This window comes from Trachinotus anak, unplaced genomic scaffold, assembly GCF_046630095.1.
Source record: "Trachinotus anak isolate AG129_WGS33_773 ecotype Australia unplaced genomic scaffold, CSIRO_AGI_Tana_v1 ptg000001l, whole genome shotgun sequence".
In the NCBI taxonomy this organism is placed as follows: domain Eukaryota; kingdom Metazoa; phylum Chordata; class Actinopteri; order Carangiformes; family Carangidae; genus Trachinotus; species Trachinotus anak.
In genome coordinates, this window is record NW_027273852.1 from 17719612 (window position 1) to 17742667 (window position 23056).

At 40.3% G+C, this 23056-nt stretch overlaps 3 protein-coding genes across 4 annotated transcripts in view; all 3 read right to left on the reverse strand.

Annotated features, from left to right (window-relative positions):
* Window positions 1-4973: 4973 nt before the first annotated feature.
* On the reverse strand, window positions 4974-9067 carry gja3 (gap junction protein, alpha 3). Of its 2 annotated transcripts, XM_071481622.1 has the most exons (3): window positions 8643-9067; window positions 7954-8015; window positions 4974-6616 (listed from the first exon to the last, which is right to left on the reverse strand). In XM_071481622.1, exon 3 carries the CDS (start codon window positions 6579-6581, stop codon window positions 5154-5156), a length of 1428 nt encoding a protein of 475 aa, XP_071337723.1. In that variant the 5' UTR covers window positions 6582-6616; window positions 7954-8015; window positions 8643-9067; the 3' UTR covers window positions 4974-5153. The 2 variants fall into 2 exon arrangements, with proteins under 2 accessions (XP_071337723.1, XP_071337732.1); XM_071481631.1 differs by lacking the exons at window positions 7954-8015; window positions 8643-9067 and adding an exon at window positions 6764-6824.
* Window positions 9068-11710: 2643 nt separating this feature from the next.
* Window positions 11711-14248, reverse strand: gjb8 (gap junction protein beta 8). The gene is made up of 2 exons (XM_071481653.1): window positions 14106-14248; window positions 11711-12669 (listed from the first exon to the last, which is right to left on the reverse strand). The coding sequence occupies exon 2, from the start codon at window positions 12651-12653 to the stop codon at window positions 11844-11846; it is 810 nt and encodes a 269-aa protein (XP_071337754.1). The 5' UTR covers window positions 12654-12669; window positions 14106-14248; the 3' UTR covers window positions 11711-11843.
* A 1445-nt stretch (window positions 14249-15693) lies between these two features.
* The window catches only part of cryl1 (crystallin, lambda 1), a 28570-nt gene continuing 21207 nt past the window's right edge, over window positions 15694-23056 (reverse strand). Inside the window, exons 8-10 of the mRNA XM_071481642.1 lie at window positions 22843-22951; window positions 18545-18651; window positions 15694-16126 (exon numbers count right to left, since the gene is read on the reverse strand). Of these exons, the coding sequence (XP_071337743.1) occupies window positions 16022-16126; window positions 18545-18651; window positions 22843-22951 (321 nt within the window). The 3' untranslated portion in view covers window positions 15694-16021. The remainder of the gene's footprint in view (window positions 16127-18544; window positions 18652-22842; window positions 22952-23056) is intronic.

Consider the following 23056-nt stretch of genomic DNA (forward strand, 5'->3'; position numbering starts at 1 on the left):
TGAATTATTAATATCGTATTATTTATTTGTTTAACCCCCTTTTTTTTTTTTTTACCATTTATCCTTAAGTTAAAACTTTTTTTCATGATTACTTAAAATCACAAAATGTCATTTTTACATTTCTGTTCATGTCTGTGTTAAAAAGATTGGATACAACTTAAATTAGTTTGCCGTAGAGATGTTGGAAGGTATATTTTTCCCTACATTTTATTCTAAGCCTGGGAAAACGCATCTCTGGTTAATTGCGGTATGAGTGGTATTGATTTTCTCATCTTGCTGCCTAAAAGAAATTGAAAGCATATGCATGCCTTTACGATTGCCTTTCTCTTCATTTATATATGAGTGTCTGTTTTAGCTTTGTTGATGCTCACTCTGCTCAAAGATCAAAACTGAAATTTCCCGGCAGTTGTAAATTTCACCCAGCTCTGTCATGTATTGCACAGTGCTTCTAAATTGTCACTCAGTTTTTACGCAGAATTTGTGATAGATGTTTGACTCGCAGGTGTGAGACTGACACGCCCGTCTTATTTTAATTATTTCTGGATGTGGTTATGAAGTGGGTTCCACTGTGTGTCTCTGGCTCAGCACTGCATTTTGACATTCGCTGTAGGAATGCAGAGTGAGGGAGTGAGCTGCTGAGAGGTCGGAGGCCAAAGAGTCTACAAAGAGAGTTATTCCACAGACAGAAGCTCTCCCAATGCTGATGTGGGCAGCATATAACTGCTGGATGTGTTGGATGTCTTATAAATGTCTCCAGCTTAACATGGATAAGATAGTGATAATTACATTTGTCATGGCCCCTGAACTATGGAACGAGTTGCTGTTTCATTACTGCTTCTACTGTGTATGTGTTTTGGTTAAAATATCACCTAAAAGGCACTTTCTTAAACTGGCTTTTAACTGACCTGTATGATTCTGTATCATCCATTGATTCATGTACAGAAAGTGAAAACGCAAATAAAAAAACGTAGTGAGGGATAGAAAAAAATACTATTACAATCACCAGCATTATTGGGTGAATCATGATTTACATCTTTTTGTACATCTTGCGCTAAGTCAGAGGTTGAGAGTAAGTATATATTGTAAGTATATACTTTGACTTATGTATTGTACTTTGAAGCCCTCAGAAATTACATCTGACAGAGAACAAATTACATATCATATTTGTTGGTCTCTCCACAAGCACGGCATTAATACGTTTTAACTGAACATGCACATTTATGGAGAATATTCGATACAGAAAACTGATTAATCAAAAACAAGTTCATTTTTCACTTTTTTTCTACAGTACTAGAAAAAAGGTTTCTGAACTCTGTGACATCTGAACTAACTTCAGCTGCTGATGAAGACTGAGATGTGGTTGAAAGCTAAAGAAAAAGCTAGTAAATAGACTTAAAGTTACTTTTTTTTTGTCAAAAGTCAAGAGTGAACTGTCACAGTCTGAGATATCAAGGTTATCATTTGGACTTTGACAGTGTCAGCCTAACGAGTCGCAGATATTTTGTTATCTAAGACAGAATTGATAAATTTAATGTTTTATCCTTATGTATCATTGATATTCCACAGTCCTGTGTTCGTGGCATGGTGGCCAAGTGCTAAGGTGTTGGTCTTGTAAACCAAAGATCATGGATTCAACCCCCATTAATGCCATTGCTTGCAATGCTGAGGCTTGATATGTTTCACTAAGTTTAGAGTTTGAATCAGTACATTCACAAAAGAAAAGCTGAACATCCTCTCTTTCATGTTTCAAGCCATTTTGAGGCGGCAATCTTCAGAACTCAACCCTCCAGGTTTTCTCACTTTGCAACTTCACAGGTCACTTTGCAGGTCATATCTTGAGAGTGTCGATTTGTTTTAAGATAAGTTTTGTTTTCCTCTCTCAGAACTATAAGACGGAGGACAGGTAAAGATCCTGGAAGTTTGAATACCAATTTAAGAAAAATCTGAAAAACTTTTTTGCTCAGGACAAATAAATGTCAAGTCAGGTGTTTCAAGTCCTCATGTTTGTGACTCCAGTTCAGGACTCAAATCCAAGTCTGCAGCTCTGCACTGATCTGTGTGGGAATCAATGAATTTCATACAATGTGAAAAGCAAGGACAACAAATATGGTACAAAAAATTTATTTAGTAACAGTTTTGTAAACATTTGAGGTAAATGAACATTTACATCAACTTGTTCTTACAAAAGAATCATTCATACACAAGGCACTTCTCTTGTTTAAGACAGCATTGAAAACAGGTTGCTGTTCTGAGCATTGTGAGATGGTTCCTACTCCCTGACGAGCCAGAGAACTCATGCTCTGCATGAAACGTAAGAGGAGAGAGTTTGGAGGAGTCACAGGGACGACAGGCTTTGAACACAACATCCTGTCAGGGCTTTGTATGCAGGGTTAGGGAAGGGCCAGCTACCCAGCTAACACGGTCTCAACAGTGGAGTTGTCTGATATGACGTCTAACCAGAGTCCCGACCAGTCTGTGAGAACATACTGAGTGAACACAGAAAAATACCCCAACTGTTTTTTCCCTCTCTCTTTTTTAAGTCTTCAAACTCATCATTATCTGAGCTTGAGATAAATAACTGTTTCTTTTTTTAATACTGCCTTTTCTGTGAAGAGCCACTGCGTTTTGGTTTTAAGACATTTTTTTCCTTTCAGGATCATAGAGATTGGCAGTTCGGCGTCATGCTCGCTCTCTCGCTCCCTCTTTCTCCCTCTATTACTACCAATATAAGTATTGTAGAACAGCAATTTTCTTTCCTAAATGTGCAAATCATTATCAACTACCAAAATGTAAACTTTAGGAATCAAAAACAAATGCAGATAACAACGTTGTTGTTTTTTTTTTTGCCATTTTGAACAAGAAACATGAATTGGAAAAGGCTGCTTTTACCTATGTGTTGTGCAGGTGTATATTCTCCTCTTTGTGTTTCTGTTTGCACTAAATGTCACTAAAGTAACCGAGGAAACAGTTTGAAACATTATACCTTTTATGGGTACAGATAATCTTACACCATACAGTACCATCATTTTGTAACCCCCCACCCCCCCTGGAAAATTAAAAAAAAAAAAAAAAACAGCTGGTACCACTTTACATTTCTCTTACTCCAGTGTATTAACCTGCACGTGAACTGCTGGAAAAGTGTTGACTGTGCACAAACATGTTTGTATTTAATTGTGCTGTCATGCCCTATGAGTGCAATATGTCCAATGCATATTACAGTGTTCACACAGTGTTAATGTGCATTTGCAACCCTACCCCAGAGGTGAATCTACAGGATAACACAGTGAATTAAGATTACTGTAAAGTAAAAAAAAAAAAAAAAGAGAAAAATAAAAGCCTTTTGGGAGTGAGTGCCTGGGTTGTGAATGAACCAAACAGCACAGCAACACAACAGAGACAGAGGACTGTGACTGCTGATGGATTCAGTTAAAGGTGTGGGTTTCTAAAGATCTCTAAGAATCAAGATGAACACAACAAAGTAGAAGCTGTCAGGGTCGACTGCACCGTGGCGTTTCAGTACTTACAACGCCAGTCATTTTTGTCTTTTTTTTTTTTTTGAAATCGTAGCTGTTTTCGCAATCACAAACTGACTACTACAATTATGCAATTTATGAGAAAAATTCAATTCAGTTTTTAAAAAATAGCACTTCTCAGAATAAAACCAATGATGGTGAAAATCGTTTCACTCCCAGAGATGCTCTTTGGTGCGATGGTTAAAAAGGAGGTTGTGGGTTTGAGGGCATGAAATATCTGCCAACAATCTATCTATGAAAAAACTGTGGTTTCAAGTCTGACCAAAGAGCTTTGGGAGGTTTTTCTGACTGAACAAGAAGAGTAACGTTGTTCTTTATATCAGATGGTGGCTGTCATGTATTGGCATAATATTTTCAAGATTCTTTGAAGGCAGCATCTTGTCATCTGTGCAGTTAGTGGAGAGCATTTTTATTTTCAGACATGTTGACTGAAGGTGACACTGATAGAGGCAGGCGTAAGGGACTCCACTCCTGTTTTTCTCTTGTAAATTAATAGTATGGTGGGAACCTTTTGATCTCTGTTCTTTGACAATGTTTTCGTAAAGGCCCAGGTGCATTCTGGGCATCACAGGGATGACTTCTACCAGCAGTTTTGACCCATATCCCGTCCACACTGTGTCTCTGTCTGTTTATTCTGAGGACTCAGGGAATATCAGTCCATCCCTATCCATTCCATCTTGACTGCAATATTTACTGTCTCTGCAGGAAGCACTGGGTAAAACCAAGCTAGCCAACTTGTCAGTGAATCGGTGAGTTGTAGGGCCACACATGCTGGGAAGCACGACTTCAAGGAACACAGTACATGTAATGTTTGTTGTTAAAATTACTTCCTGGAGGAGTTATGTTTAACACAACAGATGGTTGTTTTGCAAAATTCAGGAAGTGCTGCAGCAAAGAGACTCTCCAGGTCACAGGTCAAACGCTGTACATGTAGTGCAACACGTAGTGCATGTTTGCGCTGCTGATTTGACTGTGAAACCAGATAAAAATGATGAACAAGGTATATTAGCAAATTGTCTGGCTACACATCTAATAACTGATCTGTTCCTCCAGATAAAATCAAAAAAATATATTCATTTGTTGTTTTGACAAATGATAATTTTCATTTGAAGGAATTAGTCAAAAAGAAGAGAAACACCATCCGATCTTCCCCCTCAAAACCAAACATGATGGTGAGTCCATTTCGATGCAGAATTATAACATAACAGCGTCCTTCGCTCCATCGTCTCCTGTGAGTGGAGCCTTCTGACTTTATGGCACTGCATGATTGTGTGTGTATAAATTAAGACCATACCAAGAAAACAAACTTTGCCTCAACTACTCTGCAACTCACCGATTGCACCAAATCAACAACTGCTGCTGATCAAGTCATTTCACATTTGCCTAAACATTGTTTTTGCTATTCTGCTTTCCCGTCGCTTGTCGCCTTGCCTGCTTTAGTTTAGTTTTTTTTTTTTTGGGAGTTTTTTTCATTTTTTGTTTTTTTTTTTCTTTTTCTTTTCTTTTCTTATGCATGTGTGTGATTTTTTTTGTCTGAGAATCCCTGTGTTTGGGGGTGCGGTTGAGGGAAGCGGGCTGTTGGTCAGGGAGGGTTTAGGGACATGTAAGGGTTGAAGAGGTTTAGACAGCCAGGTCGTTCGGCCGGGCCCTGATGCTGCTGCTCTTGCTGGCCCGACTGAGCCGCCGAGGGTCTGTGTTGACCGTTACTGGAGGCTGGTGCATCTCCACTGTGGTGGTGGTGACGTGGCCTTCCTCCTGCTCGTTCTTCCCCCCGCCCCAGCTGCCTGCGTTGGAGGCAGAGCCAGGGCTGCCACTGCTGGAGGCGGCAGTGGCGGTTGTGTTGGTGATGTTGGTGTTACTGGTGGTGTTGCTGGTGGGCAGTAGCAGTGCAGCATTGACGGGCTGCTGTTGCTGCTCATTGTCGTTGCTGGTGGAGGAAGAGGCGGATGGGGAGGGAGAGGTGGCCTTCATCTCCCGAGTCTGCTGCTCGGTGGCCAGATTGGCCCAGTTCTGCTGTGTGGCCAGCCTGTGGTTGTTGTTGTTGCTGATGTAGTAGTGGGAAGAGGGGGAGGGCTGGCGGAGGGACTCCTCCTGCTGGAGGTCATCCATCTTGAACTCTCCTGCTGAGGGCACAGCTGCCGGCCCCATGGGCGGCAGGAACGCCCTGCTCCCTGCCGTAACATCTGTGTAGTTGGGAGGGTAGCTGAGGCTGGATGGGGCAGTTCTGGAGGCCGAGGCCAAACACTCAGGCTCCGCAATGTCGACGTGGCGCAGCGACTCGTGGTCGGGGGCAAACTCATTTGTCATGCCCTGTTTAACTTTCTTCCATCCAAGGTGATAGATCTCTAACAAATTCAGCAAAAGAGACACGCAAGCCACCACAAGCATAAATATAATAAAAATAGTCTTTTCAGTGGGCCTCGATATGAAGCAGTCAACGGTGTTGGGGCAGGGCCAACGTGCACACTTGTACAGGGGCCTCAGCTGGAAGCCATAGAGGAAATACTGGCCCAAAATGAATCCCACTTCAAACAGGGTCTTGAAAATAATGTTGAACACATAGGTGCGCAGCAACGCGCCTCTGATACGGATTTTCCCATGCTCGTCCCTGATTGGAGGCTTCTCCTTCTTGCCACCACCTCCTCCTCCAGCATCTCCACCATTTCTATAAAGGAGTTCTTTCTCCTCTTGGAACCTGTTTGCTTTGCGCATCTCCTCCTCCTTCTCTTTCCGCTTCTCCTCCATGCGGACGATGTGTAGCACGTGGCCCAGGTAGATGAGAGTCGGCGTGGACACGAAGATGATCTGCAGCACCCAGAAGCGGATGTGCGAAATAGGGAAGGCCTCGTCGTAGCAGACGTTCTCACAACCAGGCTGTTGGGTGTTGCAGGTGAAATCAGACTGCTCATCACCCCAGACCTCTTCAGCTGCGGCCCCCAGCACCAGGATCCTGAAGATGAAGAGGACAGTCAGCCAGACTTTGCCGATGACCGTTGAGTGCTCCTGAGCGTTCTCCAACAGCCGCCCAAGAAAGCTCCAGTCGCCCATGCTTCAAGATTTCTAGCCTATGGAGAAAGTACAGGCTGGAGTGGACAAAGACGGGAGGAAAGTCAAAACAAAAAGAGAAGAGACAGACAGAGGGAGTTAAAGAAACTTTTATGAATCCACTGAAAGTCTTCAAAGTTGTTCTGAACATTTGTCATCACAAAGAGTAACATGTAAGGCCTTACCCCAAGGTTAAACAGTCTACACATACAAACACACAGGACGACACAGGGACATAGATGAGAGTGGAGGTGTCGACCAGAATCCGACATATTTCTCTTTTTCATAAAACGCTCGGCAGAACTCGGCCTTTATAGAAAACTGCCACGTAGGCGTCGGATATCGATAACAAATCAAAACACGGCATTCCCTTCAAACACAGGCGCTTTTTAGCAGCTCGGATACTGTATAGACCACCTGTTTGACTGAACCATGGTTCACTCTCCCTTTCTCTCTCTCTCTATGTCAGGTCTGTCTCTCTCTCTCTCTCTCTCTCTCTCTCTCTCTCTCTCACCTGCTCGCTCCACTGCCCAGCAGGCATGTGCTGAGATCAACATTATAATGTTCGAAAACAGCATTTAGCAGAGATGGGGCTCTGGTGTGGCACATGCACACACACGCACGCACGCACGCACACATACATGCACACACACACACACACAGAAACAAATACTGACATACACACCACCCTCCCCTCTGTCTCTGTCCACTGTAAAACTACACAAATAGAAAGATGTTACTGTAATTATAAAAGATAATAATATAATAAGATACTGTCTCTGTTGAGATATAAGAGCGAAGAAACTCAGAAAGTGGAGATTTCAGGTTGAACATATAATGTTATTTTCAATTAATCTCTTTTATCTTTGTGTGATAAATCAAATTATTTAGTCTTTATGTGAGAAAAATTACCATTAAGGTTCCCCAGGGCCCAAGTTAATGTCTTCAAATGACTTGGTTTGTTCAAGCAATGATCTAAATCCCACATTTATTCAAATCAATGATATAAAACAGACTAAATCAGCTGAAACCAGGAGATGTTTGGCAAATATTTGTGATCAATGATTTAATTAATCAATATACAAAGTGTTGCCAGTTATTTTTTTATTCTATTGTCTGAGCACCACATTTAATGTCATTAATGTCACAGATTTAATACCAAATTTAGAGGCTTTTTGAGCTACATTTTAAAATTGAAGGGAATGATGCATATATCTTGCCTCACCAGTCCACTTATGGGATAGACAGGTGTTTTGAGCAAAGCACCTGTGGTAAATCCTTGAGACAGTATTACGCACAGTTAAACACTATTCATACTATTCATACAACAAATTCATAATTCAACACAAACTGAGAGTATAGAAGAGAAACTTACTAAAATATTCTTGTATTAAAGGTAATAAATCCATCGACTAGGGTTCACAATATGTATGACACCTGGAAGAGAAAAACATTAGTCAAGCAATAATTCATTTTTTAAAATGTTTGAACCAGTGAACATAAACAAGAGATTCTGAAAATAAAAAGTTAAAATAAAAGTTTAAAAGTTCTGATAATAGTCTATTTTGATAAAAATTAAAATGTATCTAGATATAGAAGAAAAATGAATACAGCTGAAAATTATTTTAAAATCTAAATCAGGGTAATTTTCTGAACACAGTTTACATTTGTAATACCTGATATAAATACTGGGGTGTGAGTGTTGGGGACACTGCAGCAGTTAAACCCAGAGAGTCAGAAACCATTTGACCTTGTGATGACTTAATTGTTAGTGGCAAACTCTGACTAAATTTCTCTGGGTTTCACAGGTATTTGTGGCATTTATGTCGCATGGTGGTGAATGTAACAGACAGAGCCAGGTTCAAATACAAAGCCATACCTGCCAGGCTGACAATACAGAGTGTGCCAGAGTCCCCAGACTCTCTTCAAGCGCCACAAGCTTTGTCAGGCTTTTGTGTCTCTGTTAATTACCTGATAAAAACACGCCTTTCTTCATTTGCTTGGTCTTACTTTACTCCCACTCATGTACAGGACAAAATTCACAGCAGAGTTTATCCGTCATACCTTTAGACCGGAGATGTCATACTTAAATACGAAAAGCAAATCCATCTGCCATCATTGGTGCCATCATCTGAGTGCGTAGAAAATCGTGTAGACCTCCCGCGGCTGCAACGACCCTCTCTCTCTCTCTCTCTCTCTCTCTCTCTCTCTGTCTCCCTGATCCCAAACCAGCAACCTGTCACCTCTCTGGCAGCTCAGTAAACTTTTTTTTTTTTTTTTTTAATTGCTGCCACACAAACTCTTTCATGCACAAACTTCCCCAGGCGTGCGGTCTGTCTGTCTGTCTGTCCCGGGCCCGTTTCACTTGCGCAAAGAAAAGTTTTCCTTTGTTGTTGTTAGTTTTTGGAGGCGGCTTGGAGTCGGAGATGGGGCTCGGTTAAACGGAGCTGCCTCCCGTTTCCAGCCATGTCTGGACTGTCACATTGTGTGACCATGCATGAGTGAATCCACAGAGTCATCAGCCTGTCCGGAGTCACACCACGCCCCTGCCTGCCTCCCCAAAACCACTCCAGCTTGTGCGCAAAAGTTGCCGAAATGCGCTCGAAACCTTCCCGCAAACTTTCGCCCATTTTGTTCAAAAACTGATCATGCTCTGAAGGTAAAAAACCTGAAAACGTTCTCTAAAGTTTTTAAAACTCGAGCAAATAATATCCCACACTTAAAAACCAGTAATAGCTGCCATATTTTAAGAAAAAATGCACCATTAAATGGTCGCAATAAACTCAGGGTTGACCCCATTGGTACACTGTATTCTGTCCAGATAAAGCTTTACTCTGAGATTCATTAAACCTGATGTCTGGTGTTAAAAAGGAACAGACTGTGGAAAAACTACAAAGTGATCATAACACAGAGCTCTCAGACCAGACTCAATTTTTAGTACATCACCCAAGACAGACACACTGTACACAAAACCATCAACCACACAGTTCTGGTCTTAGTGATATATGAAATTATTTAATAAAAAAAAGTGTCAAAGAACAAAAAAGACTTCAAGGATCAAAGTGCGAGTGTATTAAAAACATCTTAGGTACAAAACACAATCACAAATATTTAATTTCTTCTTGTTTAGAAAGCTGTTTGCTGTTAAAAGCAGACTACAAAAAACATAAACTGTGGAAAAAATCTGAACGGAAAAATGTTCAAAACAACAACAACAACATCATCATCATCTTGGGACCGGAGTGATCAGACTTGTCCCTTAAAAACAATCCATCACACATTCTTAAAGTGTAATCACCCTCTTACAGAAAGCACAAGGTCAAAGGTCAAGGCAAAGTTGACATACAAAATGAAACATATTTTTTAATCAAAAGGTATTTTTCCAAATCTGCACACAGAGGCCTCCACAGAGCTGTGTCTGTGACAAAGCATGACTTGGCATTTTTTTTAATCTGAAAAAACTCCACACAACTGCATCAGCAACACATAGCACTCATCCGATTTCATAATTGTGGAATTGACTCATCAAATCAATTGTCCAACTTTTCTCACAACCACTTTCCAGTTTTTTCAAATCACAAAATTACTTTTTTCTGTTTTAACAACTCAGGTGTGGCTAATCCAACTTGGGTATTCCTGGATGGAGGGAGGACAAAGACGTTTTCACTTTGAGATCGGCCGCCACATTGAGAGGAGAGTGGTGATTAGTGTTGTGGCTAAAATAAGGCACATCATGAAAGCTGATACAGCCAGTTGGGGTCAGTACACACACCGCAACAACAACACAAGTCCAAATAGCACAGGAGCAGATCTGGGCTGAGCAGGACAACTTCTGACCAGTGTTAAAAAAGCCCAACTGAAATAAACACAAACTGACATTGCTACCTGTAGCAATGTCACCAGGAGGCAGAGACAAATGTCACAAAATGCAGAAATATTGAGTCAAATATTCATTAATTGATTCATTTAATTATCTGTAAATCACTGTAACCATGACAGATCTGGTATCTTCTTAAAATTCAAGCACCTTGACTAGAATTCAGAATCACCTTCTGTACGTTTTAACACCACTCAGTATTTCTGAATTAAAATTTGTGTCATGTGAGATTTGTTTTTGCCTCTTTTAAGACTTCGATATCCAGATCAGTTCTGCAGTTTCAGTTCCAAAGCAAATATTTCACATTTATACAAGATGAGCGATTTCTGCCTGAAGGATTAAAAACATCCAAACATCGTCTAAACACATATGTTTCATACTTGTATCTCCTGGCATGCAAGTGTGAATAATATGCAACACGTTCTCAGTGTGTGCAGGTTATTTCTCCAACTCGTGTAAAGAAACACTTCAATTCACTTCAAGTTACAAAAAAACAACAGACATTCTGATTGGACTGAACAGCAAAGAGCATCAAATCTATTTAACCACTGTGGTGTATTAGGTTAGATTTCATGTTAGATAATCTTATCTTGTGTAACGCACTCCTCAGTAATCATAAAAACACAAAATTAAAATCAAAAAGCTCATTTAACTATCAATTTTCAAACTTAACTTTGTGCTACAGTCGCTTGATTCAACACAACAGAATAAAAAAAAAAAAACTCATCTGCTTTTATCAATCACTGTAAAACATGAATTTGAACATTTAAAATCAAATGTCAACTCTTGTAAACTATACACTGAAAGTAATCACGAAGGCATTTGGACCTTTTTTTTCTGCTTCACTTGTCATTTCTTTATTTGTTCTTCTACCTTTAACACTCAGTAACTCACTCAGACCTTGTCGACAGTGTTTGTGCGCTTGGGTTTCACTGTCACCACCAGATGTCAGTGTAGACTCATTGTTCTCTGGTTCATAACCTGACCAGTCACTCTTTGAACACATTCAAGCAAACTTCAAACTGGTAACAATAAATTAAAACCCCCATCATCCAACACTATCATCAACCATCTGCTGTATGAAAAGTAGAGGTGACACTAATGTGAGAAAAATCTCAGCTACCTTGCTGCTTTTTTTTTCTTCACTGGAGGAAACTCCACCTCAACAACACTGTCAAGCTAAACTAATCTCTTTTGTGGTCATTTGAAGTTTCCACTGTCTCAAAATCTGCGTCATAAGATGGCAATTACCCTCCCATGAGACAATTCTGGTAGATGCTCGCATTAGAGGCTAACTGTAGATACAAACTTTGACAATCATGGGTAGTTGGATTTACAGTTTTTAGGTGTCTCCTCATTCATCCCACTCCACCACTGATAGCTGCTCTTCAACACATTGTCTTGTTGCTGGACGAATCTGTGGAGGAAGACAGCAGCATCTCGTTCTTCTTATTCTGCAGCAGGGCATTATCCCGTGTCACACTGTCCTTGTGGGTGTAATGGTGTTTCCTCTTGTTTGACCTGGCCATGCACCTCAGGAGCGCCTTGGCGATGAGGTAGCAGAGCTCGGCCACGTTCAGCACCATGCAGATGGCCGATGAGGACACCATAAAGATGGTGAAGACGGTCTTCTCTGTCGGCCTGGAGATGAAGCAGTCCACCTTGTTGGGGCAAGGCCACTGCTCACACTTTACCAGCCGGGGCATCTGGAAGCCATCATAAACAAAGTACAGTGCGTACATGAACCCACCCTCGAAGATGAGCCGGAAGAACAAGCTGCAGGTGTAGGTCCACCACAGTGCGCCTGTGATTGGCAGACGCCTCTTCTTCAGTGTCTCCAGGTCAGTATCCGTCATCTTCTCAGTGCCGTTGGAGGCCAGCATGGTCTTCTTATCCCCCTGTTTCCTGTAGGCGACGTGCATGGCTACGAGCAGAGCTGGTGTGGACACAAAGATGAGCTGCAGGCACCACAAGCGGATGTGCGACACAGGAAAGAAGTGATCATAGCAGACATTTTTGCAGCCAGGCTGCTGCGTGTTGCATGTGAAGTCTGACTGCTCATCCCCCCAGACACTCTCAGCTGCCAGGACCAGGATAGTGATGCGGAAGATGAAAAGGACAGAAAGCCAAATCTTTCCTAGACTGGTGGAGTGTTTGTTGACGCCGCCCAGCTGGGCATAGAGTGCCCCCCAACTCATTGTGGCGAAGAGGACTCTGGGAGATCAACCTGTAAAAGGCAGGAAATTAGTAGAAGGTTAACAGCCTAGAAAACTTCATTCAGTGTGTGGATGAAGGAATTGTACTGTCTTACAGAGCTCATAACTGTCTGCAGGTACAGAGATGGAACTCCTTTCTTAGTAGACTGGTCTTTTTGTATTTTAATGTTATTGAACAATATGTAGCGAGTCAAATTCATTCTGATAATAAATAACACGAGTAATGAGCAGGACCTTAAACCACTCACAAGGACAGGGATGAGACACAGACCGAACCCTGGGACACGGAGAGCAGGGTCTACAAAGCCATTGTTGCCAGACTCTTTTATTATGCTTTCTGACATCATTTACAGTGTTCCTTTCTGTCAGCCAGATAATGATAAAGGCAACAGGGAAAATGTATTACTTATCATTTCATAGAGCACTTTTATACTCAGGTTATAGGTTATCACTCATTCACCACTCTCTACTCACTATGTATATGTCCTACTATGTCCTTAACTGTATGTAAAGGACCATATGTGAGCTCATTATCAAATCACTTTTGGACACTACTGGGGTTGTTGTCTCTGCGCTGTTTTTCTCACTTTCAACACGCGCACAATGCATGCATCATGGTATATATGGCTTGGTTAGTGACCATCGGTTGTACACTACATTTCATGATGAAATTATTATATAGGGTATAGCCTAATAATTATGACTATACATTTGGAGAGCACTAAAAAAAATGGCAAATTTCCTATATAGTGGACTATGTAGGGAGTGCAGCTTGCAGAGGTGGTCCCCCAGCCACCAACGACCTATGCACGCCACTGCCTGAAATCCCATTATCTAAGTATTCAGCTCATACTTAGCGTGATAGTCACTTTGGAAATGTATTAAATTGTGATCTACTTTCAGAGGCGTGTTACATAGGCCACACATGGCAGTGACTTCGTAAATGTAGGAAGTGAAGTGTAAATTCAGAAGTGAAGTGACAGAAGTGAAAATTCTTAAGCAGTAAAATGTAAGTGATATAGTATCTAGGACAGGATTAAAATGCATCTTTTTCCTCATATCAAACCGCTTTACAATCTTTCCCATCACCTTTATTTGGCTATTCTTAAAAAGAAATAATTATTTTCGCATATTAGTAATTACTTTTAAGATGGAAACATCCAATGTATTAAAAGGCAGTTAGGGCTTTTAGATAGGAATAAATGGGATTTTAGCTTCAAGAGATGAACAATATCCTTTTGTTTGCGTAATTAAAACAGAAAAATGTTTTGATGAAGTGCTATTTTCTGAGAAACATATTAATCATTTTAAATTGTAGAGTTTTTACTAAATGAAAGGTCGACATTTGTTATTATCAACATTATAGGTCTACACAGTGTTGTCATCTACAGGATATAGGTCCAGGTGTGGAGCTCACAAACCTAATCCGGCCACATTGGTAAGAACTCACCTGTCTTTGTGGAGCTTATTAAAAAAAAAATCAGTAGTTTTCCATGAAGGGGAAAATAATTAATCCTGTGTTGGTTTGTGATCTGAAGGAAACTGTTCCCCGCTCACCAACACAACCAGAGTTCAGCTTGTTTGACTCGTCTTGAAGTCATGTGTGGGACACACCTGAGGCCTCGGAGGTTTTACATCAGCGCTCCTGCAGACGGAGAGGGGGCGGGGCCAGACTGAGGGCGTGGCCAGCCCCGCACCAATGGAGGAGGCCGTCATCAGCGGGAGACCTCACTCTGAACACAGGCCCACTCTCTCTCTTTTTGTGCATGATGACTGAGTTCATAATTGGCAGAATGCTTTCAATCTTAGGAGAGGATTTATTGTTGGGTCCCTATTGTACAGGACCCCCCCCCCCCCCCCCCCCATAAAAACGTCATAGTATCAATAAATACTGGCTTCTCAAATGTGAATATTTTCTAGTTTCCCAGTTTTCTATGACAGTAAACTCAACATTTTTGGGTTTTGGATTGCTGGTGAGGTAAAAAATATGTTATTTGGGCTTCAGAGAAGAGAAGAGTACATACAGGGAAACCTGGGTCTTATTGGGCCCCTGTGCAGCTATCTGCTTTGCCCAGTTGGTAATCCAGCTCTGTCAGAGGTGCAGCAGAGCCATTTTTATATTTAGCTGAAACAGTGGTGGAAGAAGTCCTGCATTCAAAGTTCAAGTAAAAGTACAAAAATATTGATGGCAAATGTACTGAAAGTATATGTATAATTTGTCTCTTGCCTAGTTGGTTGAATAAGAGCAAATTTGAAATGAATGAAAGATTTATTTGATATGATTTTAGTATGTGGCCTGTTTTTTTTAACCTACCATAGCTGTAAGATCAATGTAGTGGAGTAAAAAGTGCAACAAGTATAAAGTGTCATTAAATGAAAATACTCAGGTAAAGTACGATTACCACAAAATTTGACACTTCAATGAAGTATTGGAGTAAATGTACTCAGTTACTTTCCAATAATCTAGTTGCTTCACTTGACTGACACAATATTCTGTATTCAGATCATATTCAACCTTTTTCAGACTCAATATTTATCCTAAAGCAAATGAAGTAATCATCGTTTTTTTCATGTGTTGATATGATGAATAACACATTACATAATGCTTTAAAAACATGTACAAATATGTAAATAATGACCATAAAACTGTAGTAGAACATGCCCAAGGTGAAATATGTTTAAAAGTTTAAAACATTTTTGGTATAAAAAAACTTAAACTTAAACACTCCTATAGTATATACACAGAAGAAACATGTTCATATTTTTGTTTTTGTGGTAACTCGTCACATTTCATAGATGTAGGCGAGACAACACGATCATGTGACAGTCACTCTGGCCTGGTATCACTGTGAAATGAAATCTGTAACAGGAGCAGACAGGAAATGTCACAGCGAGCCTAATATACACTCGTGACATGTTTCCATTCACTGTTGCCTGGAATTCAGGACTTTATCAGTAACCATTAAATGCAATGCACATCATTGATTTGTTTTGCTGGAGGAAACAGAGACTGCTGCAGAACTCAGTCCAGAAATATTCAGTTAATTTTATTATTTAATCGTTCATGATTAGGATAATGAAAAATATGTTGTATTAAAAAATTACATAAATGTATGCTTCCATTGTTTTTATTAATCAAAACATCATTGTGCCTGTGTCTCTTACATTTAGTGTATTTAGCATTTAACTTCAATCTGTCTAACATGTTTCACTTAAGATTTTTTCTTATTTGTGTTGACTTGCAAAAAACGAAAGAGGTCAGAGGTCATGAGAAACATGTATAAAGAATTTCTGTTTTCAGACAGCAGCTGTAATCATTACTTTTCTTGTGTTTGGGCTCTGAATGCATCTCAGTGGTCCTTCTTCAGCTTAGCTAGACCCATGAGGAGCTGGTCCCTCCTCTCAATCCTGGCCGACAGATGCTGCTGGTCGCTGGGAATCAGCTCACACATCTCCTGTGGGCAGCAGGGAAGGAAACACAAAGAGTTGAACGCTTGGTGGGCAGAGTTCCTCCATTGGAAACATTGAAAAACAATGACTGAGAACATAGTAAGTTGCATTTCTAAAAATATACCATAGTCATCACAACTAAATGGAATGCAGTTATTATCTGTTTGGTTTTAACTGGACACTGTTACATCCCACACATTTTGGGTTTGGTAATATAGCTTGTTAGCCACATAACTAGCCAACTGCCGCTTCACTGCTGTGAACACATAACGTGTTTAGTGTGAGCAGAGGTCACGCAAACGCCTGAAGTCTGATTTTCATGGTATCACTGTTGCGGTCATGTGCTCTAGCAAACACAGTTTGGTTTTATGTGGGTGGACATCCTGGTCAGGGCTCTCAGCATCGACACTAGACTGGGGACACCTGCTGGTTGGTGGGTCTGTAGCATTCACAGTAGTGGGGTTTAGAAATCGGGAGATAGTGTGAATCTTGTTATATGTGTGTTTCAGAGTTTCAGGAACTTGTTGAAAGAGTTTATGTCCAGGATCTTTCCCCATGGGTAAAACGTCCTGAAGAGAATTGTAGTATATGTATCCACAACAGGGCCAAACGGACAGGAACACGTAAGCGTAAAGATCACCTTTTACATCATTTATACGCATGTGTAATGTCATCCTCTACAAAAATAGACAACAAAGCTTTGGACTTAGCCATTCTGTCATAAATCTCTCAGCCTGCTCCATCCTGATTATTGTCAGCCACAAACTACAAGCAAAACATGTTTGCAGTGGTGGAGTGTACAACAATGTTACCAAAAATGCTAGCATACTTGACCAATCAGTGACATTCAGTGCTTTAAGCCTTCGAGCAGAGACTTTTTTGGGGGTAGAGCTCTCTCCTCGACCATGATTTAAACTGTCAAGGTTAAAAGGTTCCTGTTCTCAGGGAAAAGCAACACTCCTTATTTTGTGTTGACACTTTGCAATTTATAAATTGAAATTAATTACAGTGGATTTTAAAAATTGAAAGCCTCATCCCACTAGCCAATGTTTAGCCAAGGTCTCTCTTTTGAAAGAAATCGTGATCTCAATGAGATTAAATCAGGGTTATATATGTAGATGTATATCACAGACACTTATGCCAGCCCAGTTTGCTGCTGTAGCTATATGGTATGTTGTATCATTAATTTAACTAAGATTTATGTTAATGTATGTTTATTAAGGAGTCCACATTGTCACTCAGATTCTTTGATTATATTTGATTATTTCTGCCAAATCTGCAAAACCACTTGCTAAAACTTGTCAAAATCTTTGCTCTAAGTGTTTCTGACTGAGGTAAAGTTAGCTGTGATGAAGAGTGCAGTGCATACAATAAAGGTGTTCGAAACAAAATGAGAGACACGTCTGCAAAATGAAAAGAATTTGAAATAAAAAAAGTGAAACTTGAACATGTCATGACCATGAGAGACAACTACGATTTTAATTTACAGTAGCTGCTGGTTCATGAGTAAACTAAAAGACTCCTAAAACAGTTTGTTATTGTAAACTGAATCTGCTTTGGACTTTATTTATTTATGTCCATTTACATTGGGACAAGTATGGCATAAACCAATGCCACATACCACAGCATTTATAGTATAAGCTAATCCGCAGTGCCCTTCCCCACAGATGGCCCTTTAAAATATAGAAAAACTCAACTATAAACACTGACAAAACAGCACAAAACACAATTTGATACAACACAATACAATAAAATCACAAAAAATTGTGTCAGTTTGAATTTCATAAAGAGCTACAGGAAAGACTGCATGCTGATAGACAGCAGACACAGACAGCAGACGGGGGAGGAGCAAGCAACCAAGTTTTCAGTGCGACCTTTCAAACCTAAAACAGAGTTTTCAGTGGAGTATATCTTTAAAACCTAAGAGGGCCAGAGCTAATGTGGTGGGATGTTTTGGCTCTTACATGTGTCACTGCCACTGAACCTAAAGTCACAGTAGAAAACTATGCTCCTGAATGTAAATGTGTACCACTGTTGAATATGAATCAGGATGCTGCAGGAATACAACTGGTTTCTCAACTCCAAACTCGTGTGACTGCTACTGTTCTCTAAACTAGTTCACCTTAAACTATTTATTGTTCCAGCTCAGGGTTTCTTCACATGATGACCTTCTGTGGCTCACATTTTAACAGCCCGTGATAGCATGTGACCAGAAACTGCCTCCTGAGGAGGGAACTTTATGGTGCTGGGGTGAGAAGGAACTCTTGAGTTTCAGTCATGCAGAACTAAAGACTCCATCTACAAACACTCGCTTCGTATGACTGAATCAGTGGGAGGAAAGGTTGATTAAATAAATATTGACCTGGATAAATGAATATAGTTATATTTTACAGCATGTTCTCTTTTGCCACCATCACACTTACATTAATGATGCTCTTGGCTCCCTCACTGAAGAAGTCTGGTACCGGCCCAAAGGAGGTCAGGACTCTCGTTATGCCTTGTCCATACCGTTTCATATAGTCTTCCAAACCTGTGGGAGGACAGCTCATCAGAGGGAAGGCCAGGAATGAGACCGGTTCACATATGTATCACAACATTCAATACCCCTCACATCCTGAACACTGGCAGAGAAAGCTGCTTGTTCTTAAAGTGAAACCACTGCTCCAGTAAAACATCATCATGAGGGCAAAACATCACAATTTTAAAAAGTTGTCCTCTTCAGATCCCTGCAGGCTGACCAACAGTGACAGACATATTGTTGTGTGAAAATACAGAACGAAAACTTTTGATTTAAATTAATGACAAGTTTCTTAAAGGAAGTTGTTGTGACTGAATTTGTGTCAAGTTTTGCATTTGCAGTTGAAGGCTGGAACATGCTACATGCTAGGCTATATGAAAAATGCTCTCAGATAACTACTGTTATGATTTTTAAATGATTGTTGTACGGAGATATTCACCGAGATGTTTCTCTTATAGTTTTATGTATTTTAGATATGACCAAACAGTTTTGTCCCTGCTTTGAAAACACCTCCTGACAGAAATTGGTTCAACAATTGACACGTAGGGCTGTAAACACATTTTGGAAGGTATGCTTGTTATCTCCTCTGCAAACCGCTGTGACCCATAGTTATCTATTACTCCCTTTTCTGTGTAAATTGCAGTCTTACGCTGAACTGAAAACATGAAAATACAGCTACAGAGGCTATAATTCTCACAGCTGTGATTGCATTTGTTGCATCTCAAAGCATAAACCGCCATGCAAAAAAAACTTACTAAGTTATAATTTTATCTAAGGCAGACCTCCAAGACTTTCTGGTACAGAAAACATAAACAGCAAAGCACAGTGAATAATTTATAACTTTTGGTAAAATAAATGTGAGAAACTAGCTCATCAGACAAGTAATTACTAGTGTTTTCTGTAATTAATATTTCCTGCATCAAATTATATTTAGATCTTGAGTCTTTTGAATGTGCCACAGAAATGACACCTTAGAAAAATCAAAAGATGTGATCATGTACTAAAATTAAAGGTTGTTGGTGTCTCTGAAATGAGAACTTGCCCTTTGCTCTCATTGATTGACTTGTAATGATTTATTTGTGATTTTATTTGTGACATTTTTGCATGATGGATGATTTATGTGCTGTTTTAATAAAGACTGTTAAATGAGGATACTGGTTTTCCTCTGTTCAAACCCTACAACTTCTGTTGGAGCCTGGTTGTATTCACTCAGCTGCAAATGAATTATAATCAATGTAAAAAAAATTGAATGAACCAAATAACGACAGATTAAGACAACACACACCTCATGATCTGTGAGGCAACACAGGTACTCATTATAACTAATGATTGGACAAAACGTATCATAAAGAGGGACCCCCCCCCCCTGTATGATTTGTTGACATTCCTGTGATAACAGGTCAGGACAAGATGTTTGAAGTAATAAAAAGCCAGTGTGGAGCAATCTGGGAAAAAAAAAAAAACGACGCACAGGGACTGCTTCACACCAGCTCTTTAATTAAGGAAGGTCAGCGGGTGCCCATTTAAAATAGCTTTCTCACACTGAAATGAAGTTTCACACCAAAGACTTAAAAGTGTGACACCTGAATATCGTTCAATCAAACAAACTGAAAAAAAAGTGTTAATCTTTCCTTGACTTATTTAGACCAAATATGTGACAACAGAGTAGCTACAATACTCAACATTTATATGGTTTCAAAATCCTTGTCACTGTCATTGAACAATAGTGGGATATATTATATACGGCACAGCAGCGTGATAAGTACCATCTACCTTCAACCAAACAGACTGTGTGGGATTTCATGGTCTCATTTCAAGGCATGGTTTTTTTTTTCTTCAGTTCCTCTTTTGCTGCCGCTGTCACATGTTTTTCTAAAATGTTTCTACTCTGTGCATCATTACCAAGTCCAGCAATATCAGATATGGCTCTGCTAAACACTGTAGTCACAGTTTTGCTGTGGATGATTTAAGCTTCCCACAGCAATTCGCTCACTTCGACTGAAGACCTCTGCAGAGGTAGAAAAGGAGTGGAAAGTTACAGATTTCAGCTCTGATAGGTTGAAACTGACATTTATTATTTACTTACCTCCACGCCATTGCACCAAACTTTAAATACGCGACCTTTAATTGCTCTGGAAGAACAAAATCTTTTTGCTGTAATGTGGCATCATTTAACTGAACCGAAATGAGACAGTCTGGTCTACGGAGGATTTCCTATTGATCCTCAGCTGCTGTTTTATTTGCAGAGTCTGCCTATTCTTTTGTAAAAGTGATTCAACACTGGTGTGCAATGGATCTTGAGATAAGTTGCGCAACGAAGGATCAACCCGTCTGATCCTTCGTTGCCCAGGAAATGACGGACGCAATTCTTGGCCACACTTGAAGGAGCCTTTGAAATAGGAAAGCCTTGTTGCGCTGCAGTAACGCAATCAGTCTTAATTTTACAGGCTTCTTTGCACTGAATTCTGACTGGTGGATGTGTGAAACTCAATTTAGTTTTTTTGTCGAATAAAGAAGTCTTGAAATTGCAGCCCTTGGAGGATGCAGCCCTGTGGAAAGTGTTAAAAAATGTCCATAACCCATTTCTCTGCTGGTCACCAACAACTGGATGCAACTGACAAATATAATCATCTGACTGAGCCAATGACAAGTGTTTTAACTACACTGAGAAAATTATCCCTCAATCAATCAAACCAGAATCCATCGTTGCTGCTATGGATTCAAGCTGATTACATGAGGGCGCAAGCTACAGCCATCTCAGAGTCTCCTTCAAGACTGCAGGCAGAGAGGTTTTCAATGGATTATTCCTTTAAAGGATAATGCTGTCCTGTGCAGGTGCATGGTTTACAAAAGCAGAGTCATTCAGGCAGAGTACAAAAAGAGAGACATGGACAGAGAACCTGAGTGCTCCAGTATCTGATTGGAAAGATTCAAGGACGGGAAGTCACTACAGGAGTCGGTCTTAGCTATCTTTTGAGAACATGATCATACTACTGTTTCCTGAGCAGAGAAAAAATCAGTAGAGAGCTTCAGCGCTGTAACTACAGGTAGAGCTGGCACCTGGTTTGAAGGCTGCGATGTGGGCTCTGTGAGTTTTGGATTACTGGTGTGAGGGAGTGCATTCATCGCTACCCATCAAAAGGCTGCTTTGTTCAGCCACAGGGACCTTTTTCTGTGAGTGTACACAGTCAGGGTTGCTCTCTGGGTTTCACACTCCCCTTTGATATTCTCCATCTCCCTGAGGTTTCACTCTCAGTCTCTCTCTGACACAGGAGCGCCACAGTATGGTACAGTACATGTATGTTGTGTTGAGGCATGTGGACTGTCGCTGTTGATCTTCTCACAGTTTTATTTAAGTGATGGCCTGGAGGCTCCTCAGTGACGCTTAAATAAAGAGTACATTTAATTCTTGTGCAATGGCAGCATGGAATGTATTATTTCACTTATTTGAAAAATTAATACAACATTGACTGTAAATAAAAATGGACATAGCCTTTAAACGGATGAGTTATATAAAAATTCACCCCCCTGGAGTTGTCATGAAGTCAGGAAATAAGCTATAGAGACCAAACCATTTTTTGTACCAGGCTGTAAACATGTTTATTTCAGCTGTAAAGTTGGCATTTTAACATACGAGTCTATGGGGACTGACTCAAGCCTCAAGCAGCCAATCAAAGAACTGCAGTTTTTCTCACTTCAGTCTTGGTGGTTAGGGTTAGTTTAAACAAAAAGCCAAGATTGTACCTGTTCACACAAGACATTCTGCAGCCAAATATACCTTTTTACTCATTTTAATTATCCATCCACTCATTGTTTTTGTATAACATGAATATGAAAAAAGACTATATGCAAAGTTTTCCTCCTTTGCAGCTCTCCACCTATTTCGAACCCCACAAGTCAAGTCTGTAAGGTAAGCTTCCTGTCTTCATGGATATATTTCAGACTTCAAGGATCTCCCTCTAGAGCTACAGGAGACATTATACAAAGGTTTTCAGTAGTTCTCTTTGTGATGGTTCAGCTGCACTCCATGTGTAAATTGATGAAATGTTCCTTTAACTTCACATGTGGTCCCAAGACCATTGTTGCCTGTCGTCTGTTTCTTTCTCTTTCTCGTTTCAGTCACTCAAAGTAAAAATTGCTCAAAGCAAGAGCTTCAACAGGTACGTTGGGTGGTGACCTTCTGTTTATGTGAGGAAACATTACCTTCAGGTGCATTGAGGTGCATTGTTTCCATGGGACCAATGAAGGCGTAACGCATTCCTAGACCCTCTGACATCACCAGGTCGATGTCCTTCACTGAGATAACACCATCCTGATAGAGTCAGAGTCAGAGAGAAAAAAAAGTTTTAAACAGACGCTTTCGCTTTTTTACTGACTTGACTGCACAAATCAGTCAGTCAGTAAATGTATGACTAGA

What these genes read in the sequence shown, in the direction of transcription:
- gjb8 (XM_071481653.1), bottom strand. Translation starts at nt 12,653, where the DNA reads ATGAGTTGGGGGGCACTCTATGCCCAGCTGGGCGGCGTCAACAAACAC.
- gja3 (XM_071481622.1), bottom strand. Translation starts at nt 6,581, where the DNA reads ATGGGCGACTGGAGCTTTCTTGGGCGGCTGTTGGAGAACGCTCAGGAG.